At 45.1% G+C, this 15,679-nt stretch overlaps 1 protein-coding gene across 8 annotated transcripts in view; it reads right to left on the minus strand.

Moving 5' to 3' along the window:
- Nucleotides 1-2,295: 2,295 nt before the first annotated feature.
- Nucleotides 2,296-15,679, minus strand: part of Arih2 (ariadne RBR E3 ubiquitin protein ligase 2) — a 49,853-nt gene continuing 36,469 nt past the window's right edge. For 4 of the 8 annotated variants that reach the window (XM_021205976.2, XM_029543092.1, XM_029543091.1 and 1 more), the window contains 10 exons: nt 14,510-14,631; nt 13,205-13,314; nt 10,898-11,015; nt 9,198-9,248; nt 9,082-9,103; nt 7,587-7,738; nt 7,113-7,256; nt 6,488-6,556; nt 4,705-4,788; nt 2,301-4,519 (listed from right to left, as the gene is read on the minus strand). In XM_021205976.2, the coding sequence (XP_021061635.1) occupies nt 4,448-4,519; nt 4,705-4,788; nt 6,488-6,556; nt 7,113-7,256; nt 7,587-7,738; nt 9,082-9,103; nt 9,198-9,248; nt 10,898-11,015; nt 13,205-13,314; nt 14,510-14,631 (944 nt within the window). In that variant the 3' untranslated portion in view covers nt 2,301-4,447. Of the gene's footprint in view, nt 4,520-4,704; nt 4,844-6,487; nt 6,557-7,112; nt 7,257-7,586; nt 7,739-9,081; nt 9,104-9,197; nt 9,249-10,897; nt 11,016-13,204; nt 13,315-14,509; nt 14,632-15,679 lie in introns of all 8 variants that reach the window. The other 4 variants (XM_021205975.2, XM_029543089.1, XM_029543088.1 and 1 more) reach the window with 2 other exon arrangements.

Here is a 15,679-nt window from a genome sequence, read left to right on the forward strand (position 1 = left end):
ATTTTTTTTTTTTTTTTTTTTACCATTTTTACCATTTTTACCATTTTAAACATCTACTAATTCTCGGACTACATGAGAAGCTGTCTGATAAGATGATTTTATATAAATAATACACATGGCCCTTTATATCTGGCTACTTCTGCTTAGTGTTTTTTTTTTTTTTTTTTGACACAGTCTCACTATGAAACAGCCTAGGCCAGCCTTGAATTCCTGATCTCAGACTCCCAGACTCTGGGATTATAGCTGTGTATGTGCTACCACACCTGGCTTTACCAAAAACAGTGACTTTTGGATATTAGTATGTAGTATATTCAGCTAGCCTTATTAAAAAAAAATCTTAAAAAAATCTGTGTAGCATATCCATGTCTACGCAGGCCAGAAAAGGGTGCTAGATCTCTGGGAACTGGATTTACAGACAATTGTGATCATGTGATGATGTGCCTGCTGGGAATTGAACCACCCAGGTCTTATGCAAGAACAGCAAGTGCTCTAAACTGCTGATCCATCCCTCCAGACCCTAAATAGACATTTCATTTATTTATTTATTTTGGTTTATCGAGACAGGGTTTCTCAGTGTAGCCCCGGGTGTCCTGGAACTCACTTTGTAGACCAGGCTGGCCTCAAACTCAAAAATCCGCCTGCCTCTGCCTCCCGAGTGCTGGGACTAAAGGCATGCGTCACCACGCCTGGCTGACATTTTATTTTATTTTATTTTTGTTTTTTTTGAGACAGGGTTTCTCTGTGTAGCCCTGGCTTTCCTGGAACTCACTTTGTAGACCAGGCTGGCCTCGAACTCAGAAATCCGCCTGCCCCTGCCTCCCGAGTGCTGGGATTAAAGGTGTGCGCCACCACGTCCGGCTGACATTTTATTTTTTACATGTAAATGTTTATATACATTCTTGTGATACGGCAGAGTATGGAGGTCAGGGCACAACCTGCAGGAGTTAGTTTTCTCCTTTTGCCACAAGGATCTAAGGCTTTCTCAACTGTCAGACAAATACCCACTGAACCATCCTGCCAGGGACATCATGAGTGTAAAGATCACCAAAAGTACTGTGAACATCATAATACCCTATGCCTGCTGATTTTCAAGGATGGCCCTATCCTAACTGGTTCTTGCTGTCTAGTAAACATGCTCTCTAGTGGGGCTGGAGAGATGGCTCAGCACTTGTTGCTCTTGCAGAGCACCTGGGGGGTTGGTTCCCAACACCCATACACCTCCTTTTAGGTAGTAGGTATATGTATAATAAACACAGTACACATGCATATAAAACACATGCATATAAAACAAAAAATCCCTAGTGACCAATTCTGTCATGAACTAAAGGCACTTCTAGGGGGTATTGTCCTCTAGAACTTCACTGTGTACCCAGTGGTAATAAGAGCAGTACACTTAAGGCCAATACCAGCAGTGTGGAGTTGTGTGCCCTCCCTGTCCGCCCCCCCAGCCCCTGTGCTAGTTTCTCTTGTGATGGTTTGTATATGCTTGGTCCAGGGAGTGACACTATTAGCAGGTGTAGCCTCGTTGGAGTTGGTGTGTCATTGTGGGCGTGAGCTTTAATACCCTTGTTCTAGCTGCCTGAAGTATTTTCCTAGCGGTCTTCAGATGGAGAAGTAGAACTCTCAGCTCTTCTTGCACCATGCCTGCCTGGATGCTGCCATGCTCCCATCCTGATAATGGATTGAATCTCTGAGCCTGTAAGCCAGCCCCTACTAAGAGTCGTAAGAGTCGCTTGTTTGTTCACAGCAGTAAGACCCTAGCTAAGACAGCTCTCATGCTTGACACTTCCAAACCTTCTAGTGTTGTGTCCCAAGTTCTGTTTTTAACTTTTTTTTTTTTGGTTTTTCGAGACAGGGTTTTTCTGTATAGCCCTGGCTGTCCTGGAACTCACTTTGTAGACCAGGCTGGCCTCCAACTCAGAAATCCACCTGCCTCTGCCTCCCGGGGTGCTGGGATTAAAGGCTGTGTGCCACCACGCCCGGCTGTTTTTAACTCTCAAGAGCCATAATGTCCTCTGTATCATGGTTCTGCATCTGCTCTGGAGGGACCCAGAGGTCTTTAATAGCAGGGCTTAGGGCATTCCTACTTCATTCCTAAGATGCTTGTAGGGAATGGCTCAATCTTTCGCCAAGGAGAGAACTAACACTTCCAAGCAGGGAGCACCTAGAGCTGCCTTCTCCCCATGAGAAAAAACTCCAAGAAAAGCAAAGTCCGGCTGGGCCCTCAGAGCCCCTGAAGGAGCAGGGAAGAACAAAAGGCAGTCATCTGTACACTGTGAAAAAAGACTCCACAGGTTTTATAATCAGAAAATGAGTTTATTTTGAATAAATCACTCAACTTTGCGAGATGACATTACCTCAACTTTTCTTTGAAGAAAGACAAGGATCTGGTCAGTTCATGAAAACACCTTTCTCTCCCCTTTGCAGGGCAAACCCACCAAGCTAAACCAAACCAAACCAAGCCAAACCCTGCCTCTGCCTGACCTTTCAGATGCTCTGATTATGTTAACAAGGACAACCACTGAGGGTGCAAAGCAAAGGTCTCCACAGGTGAGACGCCACCAGCTACAGGTTGGCAGAGCCTCCCGCAGTGCCAATGGTCAGGGTCACAGCTGAGGAGTGGAGGGTGGCAGCTGTGTAGTTCACAAAGTACCAAGGGGGAGTTAGGCTTGTAGAGCTGCAACTCTGGTCCTGTGTCACGGCAGTGCCACTGGCAGGACTTGATGGAAAGGTCTGGTGCTAACACAGCATCACAGCCACCCTGGGCCTGCAGCAGGGACACTCCTGGGTCACCATCAGCTCCCACTGGTATCAGGGTTCATTCACAATACTCTAAACTATCACTCCCAATCCACCTCACAATCTCACTTGTCAGGGATGACATGAAGAGACAAAAACCTGAGGAGGTGAAAGAGGATGTGTAGCTTCATGTACCCCAGGAGTCACAGCTGTCACCTGTCTTCAAGAATAACTCAATTTTACAGCTTTACATGGTACCTAGGAAATTGCTGACCGGAGGTGAAAATGTACGAATATCAAAGAATCTGCATCATAATATTCACAGATTTCTCTATAGGCTCTCCTAGGAGTTCAAGGAGGTCCTGTCAAGTATAGACAGCTCTGCCAGTCTCAGAGGGGAGGCACTGAACAAAGCCATGGAAACCCCGGAGATCACAGATCTAACTTTTCAAAGGCCCACAGGACCAGGTTCAAGATAGGAAGGACACCAGGCAAGCTGCCTGTTCCCTTGCACTTGACTGTGCAAGAACTGGTCCTTTCTTCTGGCCAGCCCCTTCTAGTACAGGAACTGAGACCACAAACCAGGGATTCTCCTGGCCTTAGACTCCCAGACCATAGAGATGGGGACTTCTGGCAGCTGCATCTAGGCAAGAGAAACACACCCCACCCTGGAGCAGCTTCTGGCCACACTCTAGGTGAACAGAAAATAACTTGTGCAAACCTAGCTCTTGAGCCACAAGGCCCATGCCCTTGGTCTAAGAGCTATGCTGAACTCTGACCTTGTGAACTCTGTTCATAAGAACACAAGACAGTGACCTGGGTCAGAGTACCCCACTTGAATACTGGATCAAAAGGAACAACCAAGGAAAAAGAAACTCATCTGGGGGAACAACTCCTTTCAAAGGTGGATTTCTTTTCTTTATGAAAAGGAAGCACCATGCTGAACCAGTCTCCCAGTCCAGAGGTGCGTTAGCCCACCTCTGCTGTGGGTGCTGGTCTGGGTGGCCTGACTTAGCGAAACCTCACATTCAAGACTAAAAGCAAGCCTGCAGTGAGACCTTGCTCTGCTCTGTGCCCTGGCTGTCCAGCTAAGGCCAGAGGTAAGTAACTCTGTGCTCCATCCTACTATGCAGGCCAACTCAGTTTCCTATTCTCTGACACCCGTGCTCCTCCCCAGGCCTCCGGCTCCAGTTAGACACGATGCTGGAAAGCAGAGGCCATCCCAGGGCCCCCCCCGGCAGTGCAGACACACTGAGGCTCAGTGGCTGGGCAGTATCAAGTTACATTCTAAGTCAAATAGCTAAAGGGTGAAGCACTCCAATGCCAATTTATTTTAATCGGGCTCTGTGTTATCTATGGTTTGCCTCTTTTCTTTATAATCGTACAACCTTTGAAAATTACATAAGTTGTAATGATCTAATACTATTAATAGCCATTCAGAAAAAAAAGTTCCCTCCCACCCAACAACCATCCAGGGGAAATTTATAGTCCTCACTAGAGGCCAGCTCAACACAGCCTCTACCCTGGTAGAAACAAAAATCAAAAAGATGAGGAGAAAACAAATCGACTAAGAGGTGTGTTGCCAGTGTCTTTCAGGAGTGGGGCCCTGGCTGTCGCCTGGGTCGTGAGAGGCAGAGCCTGCAGCATGCAGTACGGGCCGGGTGGCCTCAGCTACGTCTTCCTCACCCCGGCACATCCATAGCCCAGCTTAGGTGTCGTGGAAATCCTTTAGCAGGGTTCTTCTCCGCTGCTCTGCTATGTGCATCTGGTTTTCCAAGTCCTGTACAGACGGCACAACAGGCTTTATAAGTTCCAGTGCCAGGAGCAGAGAGTAAGCAAAGCCACAGGCAGCGTTCCTAGAGTCTAAACACCTGCCCTTCCCCGTAGCACTGTGAGTCCCATCCCAACACAACACTGTTAAAGTGGCATCCTTCCCTTACCCGATGGAAGGCGGCAGGCACTTACCCCTCGGTCATAGCTGTCTGCACGTTCGACTTTCCATGAAAGGTTTTCGATCTCAGCCTCCAGCTGAGCCTGCTGGTATTCAAACTGTATGGGCAGAGCAGGAGGGTCAAAAGGAGAGAGGGCTGTAGCCGGGCAGGGCCTGCAGATGGAGGGTACATGCAGCACCTCAGGCTCCAATTAGCAACTGACAAGCCTGACACTGTCCTCAGCATGCCCGCTACTCTTTATGCTCAGAGCTGGAAAACAATATCCAGAGAGCTTCCAGGACAGAGGGGCAATGGCAAAGCAACACTGGCCGCCCACCACCAAAGGAAGGCGAGAAGCTTAAAGCCACAGGAAAAGATGGTCCCAAAACACTGGGACGAGGATGCTGCAGAAGTTAAAATAGTATTGTCATGCCAGGCGTGGTGGCACACTCCTTTAATCCCAGCACTCGGGAGGCAGAGGCAGGCGGATTTCTGAGTTCGAGGCCAGCCTGGTCTACAGAGTGAGTTCCAGGACAGCTAAGGCTATACAGAGAAACCCTGTCTTGAAACCCCCCAAAACAAACAAACATTTGGCCTATGTGGTGGTGTGAGTCTGTAATCCCAGCACTAGAGGCAGAGACAGAAAGATTTTAAATTCAAGGATGCCTGGGTTAATTTGTTTTTAGACTCAGAAGAAAGAAATCAAATTGTTGGGGCTGGAGAGATGGCTCTGCAGTTAAGAGCACTGACTGCTCTTTCAGAGGTCCTGAGTTCAAATCCCAGCAACCACATGGTGGCTCACAAACATCCATAACGACCATCTGATGCCCTCTTCTGGGATGTCTGAGGACAGCTACCGTGTACTTACACATAATAAATAAATAAATTAAAAAAAAAAGAAAATTAATAAATCAATCAAATTGTCTGGCCCAGTAGCTATACTCCTAAGGAGTAAATGCTACACAAAAAGGCCTCCCTCAGTCTCATCTGTCTCAGTGAAAGCGAGACAACTGTAAGGTGAGACATTCGGAGCTTTCTCTGTGTAGCCCAGGCTGGCCTCGAACTAAGAAATCCACCTGCCTCTGCCTCTGCCTCCCGAGTGCTGGGATTAAAGGCATGTGTCACCACGCCAGGTCATTTGGAGCATTTATGTAAAGAATTCAATCCGGTAAAGGGTGAGAGCCACAAAGATAAACTGGTAACAATAAGATGTATGCAATGCATCTCTGTGCCTTGGGTTTGGTATAAGGATTTGCTATAGTTTAAGCTGGACAGAAAACTCAATCCTTTTGGATCACTGGGGTTAAAAGGTTTGTGCAACCATGCCTCTGTTTTTCTGGTACTGAGATGGAATCCGGGAGCTCATGTATGCTAGGCAGGTGCTCTACCACAAAGTTTTACTTCCATAACATTAATTTCAAAGGCTAGAAAATGCATGACATAAATGCTATGTTTTCTAACATTTATGTAATATATAAAAATTACTTTTATCATCAGCAGAATCAACCATATCTAAGAAGAACTGAAGGAAAACCAGACAACTACAATGTAAGGATGAGCATGATATGGTCACTGGCTATCCAAGTGATCATAGACTTTTTGAGTCCATTGATCTTTAAATATCATTGTTTAAGGGATCAGGTACATCTGGCTATTATAGCATCTGAGGTTTATTTTAGAGATGCCCAGAGCCAGCAATGGGTTTTTGCAGTAGGACAGTTTTTATTGTGTTCCCCCAATGACCAGGTCAGGATCACGTGCACCTGTACATTGCCTCTAAAGTTGCATGGAACAGCAGAAAGGAGGCCTTGGCTTACCAGCTTCTTCCTGGGACCAGATTCCATGTAGTATGCATATGGATAGGTGTACTGCAGGGTGTATCGACACTGTAATAGGAAAGAAAAATAAGTTTTATCTTTGATTCTACTTGACCCACATATTCGGTGGCTCTTACAATACATATCCAGCCATGCAAATGGTGATTCTAGACATGGGGACCTTAAAGCAAGAAGGCCAAACTACAGAGATGATGGACGACAGGGAGACAGGGAAACTGGAAACAAGAATGGTCACAGAACTACCACCCTTCATATTGATTTATCACCACCAGTTGCCTCAGGACTTTTCTATGGTCATTAAAATCTCCATATCTCAATACTTATCAACTATATACTGTCTTTTCAGTTATCCATAAGTGGAACAAAGAAGAAAAACACTTTAGTTTTCTCTGTTGGCAGAGACAGTAAAACTGCTCAGAAATCCCTTGGTCATGGACCAAAGGGCCAAGACTTCTGGTATCTTCAGCATAGGGAAACGTGGCCCCATAGACATGCATTCAAAGCTATATAGGGCAGGGAATTCCCCCTCCTTTCAGAGATGGTCCCCCACCCTAATGTTTCCAGCCAACAGGGACCAGAGATGGAAGAGTGAAATGGTGAATACCTTGGCTAAGAGCTTGGCAGCATTCTGTAGGTACTGCCAGTCAATCCAAGTTCCCAGATTGTTCATAACTCTCTCCTGAATCTTCTCGTGAATCCGCTGGTATGTTTGTGCCTCCAGCTGCAAGCTTTTGTTGTGATTTTCCCACTACAAAGCAGAGGAACAGGAAAAAAGTAGAGTCCCTGGAAGGTACAGAGGTCAACACAGAAGTTTATGACAAACACTGGCTGGTAGCCATGCCCACAGATCGCTCTACCTTCTTATGGAAGAGACAGACCATGATCCATCACTCAACTAAGGGAATACCCCATCATTCTGCACAACTGAGAAACCACACTTGTAAGAGGCACTACCCTGCATGTGCAGGAGCTCGTCATTGACTCCCACACGTGCACACAGAATTCCCGTACTCTCACGTCAGCAGGCCGAATGGGGAAAGCCAGCTCTGAAAGCTCTGGAGTGAGATAAGACACCTACCCTCTCAAAGTAGAACAAGTACTTCTTGAGGGCCTCCCGGGCCTGTGCTTGCTGGCTCTGGTTGACAATGTCAGGATTCTCCTTGTACCGACTACATTCATAGTACTCACTACCATGCGTCTTCCAGTCTCCTAGACACATCCAGCAGAAATCTGCACAGAAAGGAGGGTGAAGTCATTTATTTTTACAAGGCAACCACACACTCCTCCAACGCCCAGGCAGGAGAGTTGGGTGAAGGGGAACCCGAACACCACAAACTCCCCATTTTGCCTCTCTGCAGAGGGAGGTACAGCTCACTCTTTTTTTGTTTTTTTCGAGTCAGGGTTTCTCTGTATAGCCCTGGCTGTTCTTGAACTAAAAAATCTGCCTGCCTCTGCCTCCCAAGTGCTGGGATTAAAGGCATGTGCCACCACCGCCCGGCGGTATAGCTCACTCTTGTCACAATTCAGTGACCCCTCATTTGTTAGGAGAGCCAATGGCCTATGAATCCCAACAGCACACAGGTTGTATGCCTTACTGTGCTGTACAAGGTCACCAGCCAGCTCTGTCAACACCATTGCGGGAAACAAAAATGTACCCAAGAGTCTCATCTGGTCATCTAGAACAGGCTGCCTAAATCAAATGTCTTCCTTTTTTGGTGTGTGTGCACCTGTGCTCATGTCCACACTGAGGACAGAGGACACTTCTGAACGTTGTTCTTTGGGTGATTGCCGTCCCCTCCCATTCTTGCCCCTTTGAGGTAAGCTTTAGGCTACGCTGGCCGGCAGGAAGTCCCAGGAACCAACCTGTCCTTGCCTCTCCAACACTGACATTACAAATATGTGCCACCTATAATAGCTATCTTTATTACCAGGGTAACAAATGGGTCATGTCACAACTGTGAAATTGAGAAACTGTGGGAAACTCTCTGAACATATCTTCAATGTGTAGGAATTTGATCTGGAAGGAAGAAAAAGGAAACTACCAATTTGTAGCTCTGTAAACTGGTCCCAATGAATGAAAGATAAACACTTTTTTTTTTTTTTAAAGCACCGTGGCATAGCTATAAAAAGCCTTCTAAATGGCAACTTATAGGTATCTCAGAAATCCATCTGTTTTGGGAAAAATAAAGAACACACGAAACCTTGAACTGAGTGTGTTGGTACATGTCTGTAATCCACCGACTTGGGAGACACAGCTGGGAGGACTGCTGCAAGCACGAGGTCACCCAGCCTACATAGCATACCTTGCCCATAGGGAAACAAGTCTTGCTGGACGACTGGGGATCAGGAGGTCACACCAAACCTTCATGTCACCAAGACAGCAGTGGGCTTATAAAAGAATGCTCCCACCCCTCCCATCAAAAGTTGTTCTTAAGCCAGTTCCAGTGATCTTAAGTGATGGAGGTTCCCTTTTGATTCGCTGCTTTGTTATAAAAGAACTCATTAAGAAGTAATAGAGACAAAGCACAAGAAACAGACCTCGACCCTGGAGCAGAGACCAGGCCTGAACTCACCATGCTTACACTTGGAGCATTGCTGTCAGAGAGAAACAGAAGAGAACACATTAGCAAGAGGACTCTGACCAAGGACTCCATGCTTGCATGCAAACTCTGTATCATCATCTGCTCACCATGTGATTGCAGCCTCCGTTCTTCTCGATGCAGATGTTGCACTTGGGACACTGAGGAGACAGAAGGTGCCATTAGGCTTACACATCATCAGCCCGTTTCTAAGAAACATTATCACAACTCCAAGCACCCATTGCTAGCTCATTGCAAGCACATCTGGGGAGGAGTGTCTCACTTAAATGTGGCAGGTCACTGAGGCTGAAACAGCAATACAAGGAAATGAGGTCAGCATGCTGGGATCTGAAGTAATTCCACTGTCAGCTGAGGTTCACTAAATCCTCCACCATCTGTCCTTGCTAAGACGCCACTCAGGCTAAGCCCAGGCTGAGGCAGCAGCAGAAAGTGGACCTGCTGGGAGAAACTGAGCCCTGTTCAACGTGCTTGGTCTCTGGAAACAACCTCAAAACTCTTCTCACATGTAAAAGGACAGCAAGCCAAGAGAGAGGTGAAGCAGTCCATGTGCGATGCTGACTGAGTCAGTGAGTGCTACACAAGGAACAATGGGGCCTTCCCCAGGGTTAACCTTAGCGACAACACGGAGACTGTCTGCACTTGTATAGCATTGCTATTTATGGGCTATGCCAATCACCACTCCACTCTCAGGGCTATCAAAGCTTAGTAAATATCAACAAAAATTGGTTTGTTTGTTTTTTTTTTCCCTAGTTAGCTCTCCTTCAGGTCAAACTTTTCTAAGTACTTTGGAATTTTATTAAAATGAATGTATCTGGAGCTGAAGATACGGCTCAGCAGTTAATACACTTGTTGCTCTTGCAGGGGACCAGAGTTCAATTCCTAGCACCATACAGTGACTCAAAATCACCCATTAATTCTAGTTCTGAAATATCCAAAAGGCACACAAGTGGTGGCCATACATTAATTCAGATAGAACATTAATCAAGTAAAATTTTATATTATTATTATTATGTTTTTCAAGACAGGAATTTTTGTTGTTTTTTCGAGACAGTGTTTCTCTGTGTAGCCCTGGCTGTCCTTTGTAAACCAGGCTGGCCTCAAACTTAGAAATCCACCTGCCTCTGCCTCCCAAGTGCTGGGATTAAAGACACGAGCCACCATAGCCCAGCCTTTTTTTTTTTTTTTTTTTTAAAGATTTATTTTATGTATATGAGTACACTGTAATTGTATTCAGATACGACAGAAGAGGGCATCAAATCCTTTTTTTGGATTTTCGAGACAGGGTTTCTCTGTATAGCCATGGCTGTCCTGGAACTCACTCTGTAGACCAGGCTGGCCTCGAACTCAGAAATGCGCCTGCCTCAGCATCAAATCCTATTACAGGGTGGTTGTGAGTCACCATGTGGTTGCTGGGAATTGAACTCAGGACCTCTGGAAGAGCAGTCAGTGCTCTTACCCACTAAGCCATCTTTCCAGCCAGAGACAGGATTTCTCTATGTAGCCCTGGCTCTTTATGTATGCAGACCAGGCTGGCCTCAAACTTACAGAGATCCACTTGTCTCTCTCTGCCTTTGGAGTGAGCACCCATGACCAGTTCTAAAAATTAAGAAAAAAAAACATATCCAAGGATAAAAATTGATAAAACTATAATACTAAGCATGGCATTGTCCAAAGTCTCTAGTCAGAGCCCTAGGCTATATGCTCTTCTCTGAGATGGCTAATCTAACAGGGAGAGGCCGGAGCTGCATTACTCAGCAAAGACCCAGTACAGGTAACATATAGTCCTTACGTCTTTAGTGTGAGCACTAATGTAGTTAGCCGTTTCGGAGTCGTCTGCACATTTGGTGAGCCATTTCCGGATTGTGGCGCAGTCTGTGGGGGCGTGATACATCTGTCGACACTTGAAACTTAAAATTGGAAAAGAAACACATTCAAATAGTCGTCGGGTCAGGGTTTCCTTTTACATTTTCCTCTTGTTTGAATTAACAAATTCTGAATCAGAGATTAGGCAAAATCACTTCTTGAGGTCTTCGGGACTTTACTCACCCAGGATTATAATGAAGCACACTATGAACACTTCCTGATCTTGAGGCAGAGATGCTCTCAACGGGCTCGCAGAAGTTAGCGTCTCTAAACCCCTTGGATGGTACTAACCCCTTCTGAAAGGAGTCAAACAAAGCCCACTTTCCTTACTTCCCCCTTCCGAGTTGCTGGGGATTAAGCTCAAGGCCTTGAATTTTACTACGAAGCTACAATCCCTGCCCCAAAGCCTTTTACTGCTCTGTCCCCTTTCATCTTGTGGCCTTTCTGCTTTACTGCATTACAGGCATGAGCACACATGCCTTATGTGGTGAGGGGCTTTAATCCAGGGCTTTATGTGTTATACAAACACTCTACCAACTGAGCTACAGCTTCAGCCATGAGCTCAGTTCCTTGAAAGGCAAGTGAGTTAGGAGTACCTTCATTGAGGTTTAAGGCAGGACTACGACTTGGGGAACTTCTCTGTACCTTCTGGCTAGATGTGCACATAAGGATGCACAAATACTAGCACATGTAAAATCTGAGGGTATATTATATGTGAAAGAACTGAAGCTTAAACTGATGGGTTGTAGTGTACACCTTTAATCACAGCACTTGAGAAGCAGAGGCAGTTGGATCTCTGTGAGTTCTAGACTAGCCAAGTCTACACAGAGTGAATTTGAGGACAGTCAGCACTACTACAGTCAGCACCCTGTCCCAACTACCCACACTCCTCCCCCCAAAAGGAACTAAAGCTCAAAAAAACAAAAAACGAAGAAAAGCTAGGACTCCGGTTTTCAATTTCTTTTTGTACAAGTCAACAGTAAAGGTCCCCAAGGCAACAACTACTCAGTTCTCAACTTTTGGTGGGACAGAGTCCACTCACTGTCCTGAACGGCATAAGACACCCCCCCCCCCCCCATTTACTGTGAAGTTTCTATGAAGCCAGACCATCAGTCTTACAGGGAACTACAATTAGGACAAACCTGGTCTAAATTATGGCTCTGCTATTTACTGGTAGTTAGTAACCTTGTACCTTGATTTCCTGTCATAGAACACTAAGATGGTGACAGCAAATCTCAAAGCTGTGATGATGCAGGGGAATGGCTGGACAGAGGCTTGTCACTTGGAACTTACTGAATGAGGAGAATCTCAGATGTAGAATTCACCCATGAATCAGTTTTTTTATTTTATTTTATGTATTTATTTATTATATGTGAGTACACTGTAGCTTCAGACACTCAAGAAGAGGGTGTCAGAACTCATTATGGATGGTTGTGAGTCACCATGTGGTTGCTGGGATTTGAACTCGGGACCTTCGGAAGAGCAGTCAGTGCTCTTACCTGCTGAGCTATCTCTCCAGCCCCATGAATCAGTTTTATACAAGTCAGCCAGTGCCAGCGGGGTGGCACATGAAGTCAATCCTAGCATTATTGCCAGCTAATGGGGGGCAGATTTTTGTGAGTTTGATGACAGCATGGTCTACAAAGTAAGTTCCAGGTGGGTTAGCCAAAGTTACATAGCAAGATCTTGTCTCAAAACTAAACAATATAAGACAAACAATGCCCTGGGTTCAACTTTTAGCACCATATAAACTGGCCATGATGATGCAACTCTGGAATCACAGCACCGTGGAGGTACAAGATGTTCAAGGTCATCCTTGGCTATGCTTTAAATCTGAGGCCAGCCTGAGTTAAATGAGATCTTGCCAAAAAATATAAAAAAAATAATACATTTAAAATTTAAAAGTTAGCTAAAAAAAGTCAAACAGAGAAAGATGAAAAGTCTTGAAATCACTGTGAACGGTCAAGAAGGTGGACAGTGTCTGGGTCACCAGTACGGCATAAACCTAACATAGTATCTGTCAGGAATCTGTCACTTCCTTGCCTTCAGAGTCTGTTCATGTATCAAAAATACCTTGAGGAACATGAAATGCTGGGCGCAGACCTGGCCACCTAGAGCTGCACTCTTCTAGACACATGTTCCAGCTCTCCCAGCCCTGTCCTCACACGCAGCCACATGCTCTCTGGAGGAAGATGGGTCTTGAGCCAGGACTGCTCAGCGTTCACTCTCTTACCAGAAGACCTCGTTGCACCGATTGCACTGCACTCGGCGGGCTCTAGGCTCCTGTACCCGAATAACCATGGGGCAGTCTGCACCAGGGCACAGCTGGAGCTGGTAATGGCTCTGCAAACACAGCAAAGGGAAATGATGAAGAGATCTTTTAACTGATGTGTCTCAGACTGCTCAAGTGCCTCTGCACTTCCAGCTGATGACTTATATCAAAAGACCAAACAAATTTCAGATAGATGTTGTGAAGAACAGATATTAACTAATTACTACAGAGAATCTTTCTTTAGCTTAAAACAAGGAGCCACTAACTCAAAGTTATTTTATAAGAAGGTATAGAAGTGTACCTGTAGGCTGGGAATAGACATGTCTGCCTATAGCTCCAGATACTTAGCTATCTGGAAAACTAAGGCAGGAGGACTGCTTGAGCCCAGGCTGTTTAATCAAGGGGATCTGGGTTAATCCAGGGAGAACATGTCTCAGAAAAAAAAATGTTTTGATGTGGGCTCAGTTACCTGTGCATCTGACAGCTTGAACACTCAAAGACCCTCAAAATCCATGGGAACAAATTATGCAAAGAAAAAGGCCTTGTGTTTATCCTGCATATGTGCAAGACAACAATCAATCCAATAAGCTTTTAAACTAAAGTCATAACAGACAAAGTTGAAAATTATGCTGTTCAGAATCGGCAAAACTGGACAGAGAGCCTAAAAGGAAACAGAATATAGAACTGACCATGCTGGTATCCTGAAAAAGTTTTCAAATTGTTAAAACCCAAACAAAACAGTCCTTCTTTGGGCTAAATTGTACTGAAAAACAAATGGAATAGCAACTCCTGAGCTCCGTCTTACCTGTGCACACCCCACTAATAAGACGGCTTGCTTAGCTTGCCTAGTCATCTGTGTGTGGTCAGGTGACAGGAATGACCAGCCATAATATGGCAGTGAAAATCAAGACTCAGGTAAACTAATGAGCAAGTGGTCTCATAACAGGGAAGTAACAGATCTGGGATTTAGACAGTATTTTTTTTTGAGCACAAGGTCTTTATCACAGCTTTTTAGAATTAAATTATGCGTCTAGTATGAGGAATGAGTAGGTATGTGCTGATGCATGCAGGTGCCTAGAAAAGCCAAAAGAAGGTGTTAAGATCGCCTGTGGCTGGAGTTATGGATGGGACATAACTAGCCTGGTCCTCTTCAAGACTCTAAAGAAATGAGCCTTTCTCCAGCTCTTCAACTTAGGTGATTTACCACCAGCTGTGACTATACAGCAGCCTCAGGCAGACAGGGCAAAAGAACAAGGCTGCTCATACCTCCACATAGTCCCTAAAGAGGTAGCGCCTGTATTTATCTCTCAATTCTTCATTGGGAAGCAAGGGAAATACAAAGTCCTCTGGTGTTCGAAGTGGACAATCCTGAGCCATACATGAGATTCCTGTTGAACAAAGATAATGTGATGGATGACCATACTGTAGACGACACAATACAATATACTTATCCGCTATGTTCAACCAACAAATTCTAATTTCATATAGAAAATTCTCTGTTCAAAATAGTTATCAAAGCTGGGTATGGTGGCACCTTTAATCCCAGAGGCAGGTTAATCTGTGAGTTCGAGGTCAGCCTGGTCTACAAAGTGAGTCCAAGATAGGCATGGCTGTTACACAAAGAAACAGCGCCCTGAAAAACCACAAAACAAGACAAAACAAGAACTTATTCAAAGAGAGAAATTAACGTGTTTTCATAATAATGCAAAGAAGATATTGGGCCCAATTACCCAAATATCATTATAATCACCACTAAATAAAATTATAATGTTAGATGTAGTGGTTCATGCCTTTAATTCCAGCATTGGGCAAGCAGAGGCAGAGTTTGAGGGCAACCTGGTTGATCCAGGTCAGCTAAGGCTACACGTGGAGTCTTGTCTCAATAAACAACAACAACAACAAAATTATAGACTTAGTGACTAGTATGACTAATGGTTTTATACCATGTACATGTAATTATTACAAATATATTGATATTTTAGTATTTTCTTCTTTTGGAGGGAAGGTAGAGAACACTATTTCATATAGTTCAAGCTAGCCTTAAGCTTGCCATGTAGCTGAAGCAGGCCTTGAACTCCTGATGCTTCTGCTTCTACCTCCCAAATGTTGGGCTCACAGTGTGCTACCCTGCCTACGTAAATACCCTGAGACTCTGCAGACAGCGATGAGCACGGTTGTTGTTGTTGTCGTCATCAGGAGACAGTAAACACTCCCCTGTATCTGACAACCCAACCTGATATAGGCTACACTGCTCAAAAGCAGCAGACAGAGTCAAGACATGGCAGGCAGCTCAAAGGACAGCTGCCGCAGCATCCGCCCCGCCCCCCAATTCAGAGATCAGCCTGTCTCTGCCTCCTGAATACTGGGAATTAAAGGTGTGCATCACTAATGCCCAAGGACAGTTCTCTTAAAAATGACACAAGATTAAAAAAAAAA

Source organism: Mus pahari, chromosome 10, assembly GCF_900095145.1.
Source record: "Mus pahari chromosome 10, PAHARI_EIJ_v1.1, whole genome shotgun sequence".
NCBI lineage: Eukaryota > Metazoa > Chordata > Mammalia > Rodentia > Muridae > Mus > Mus pahari.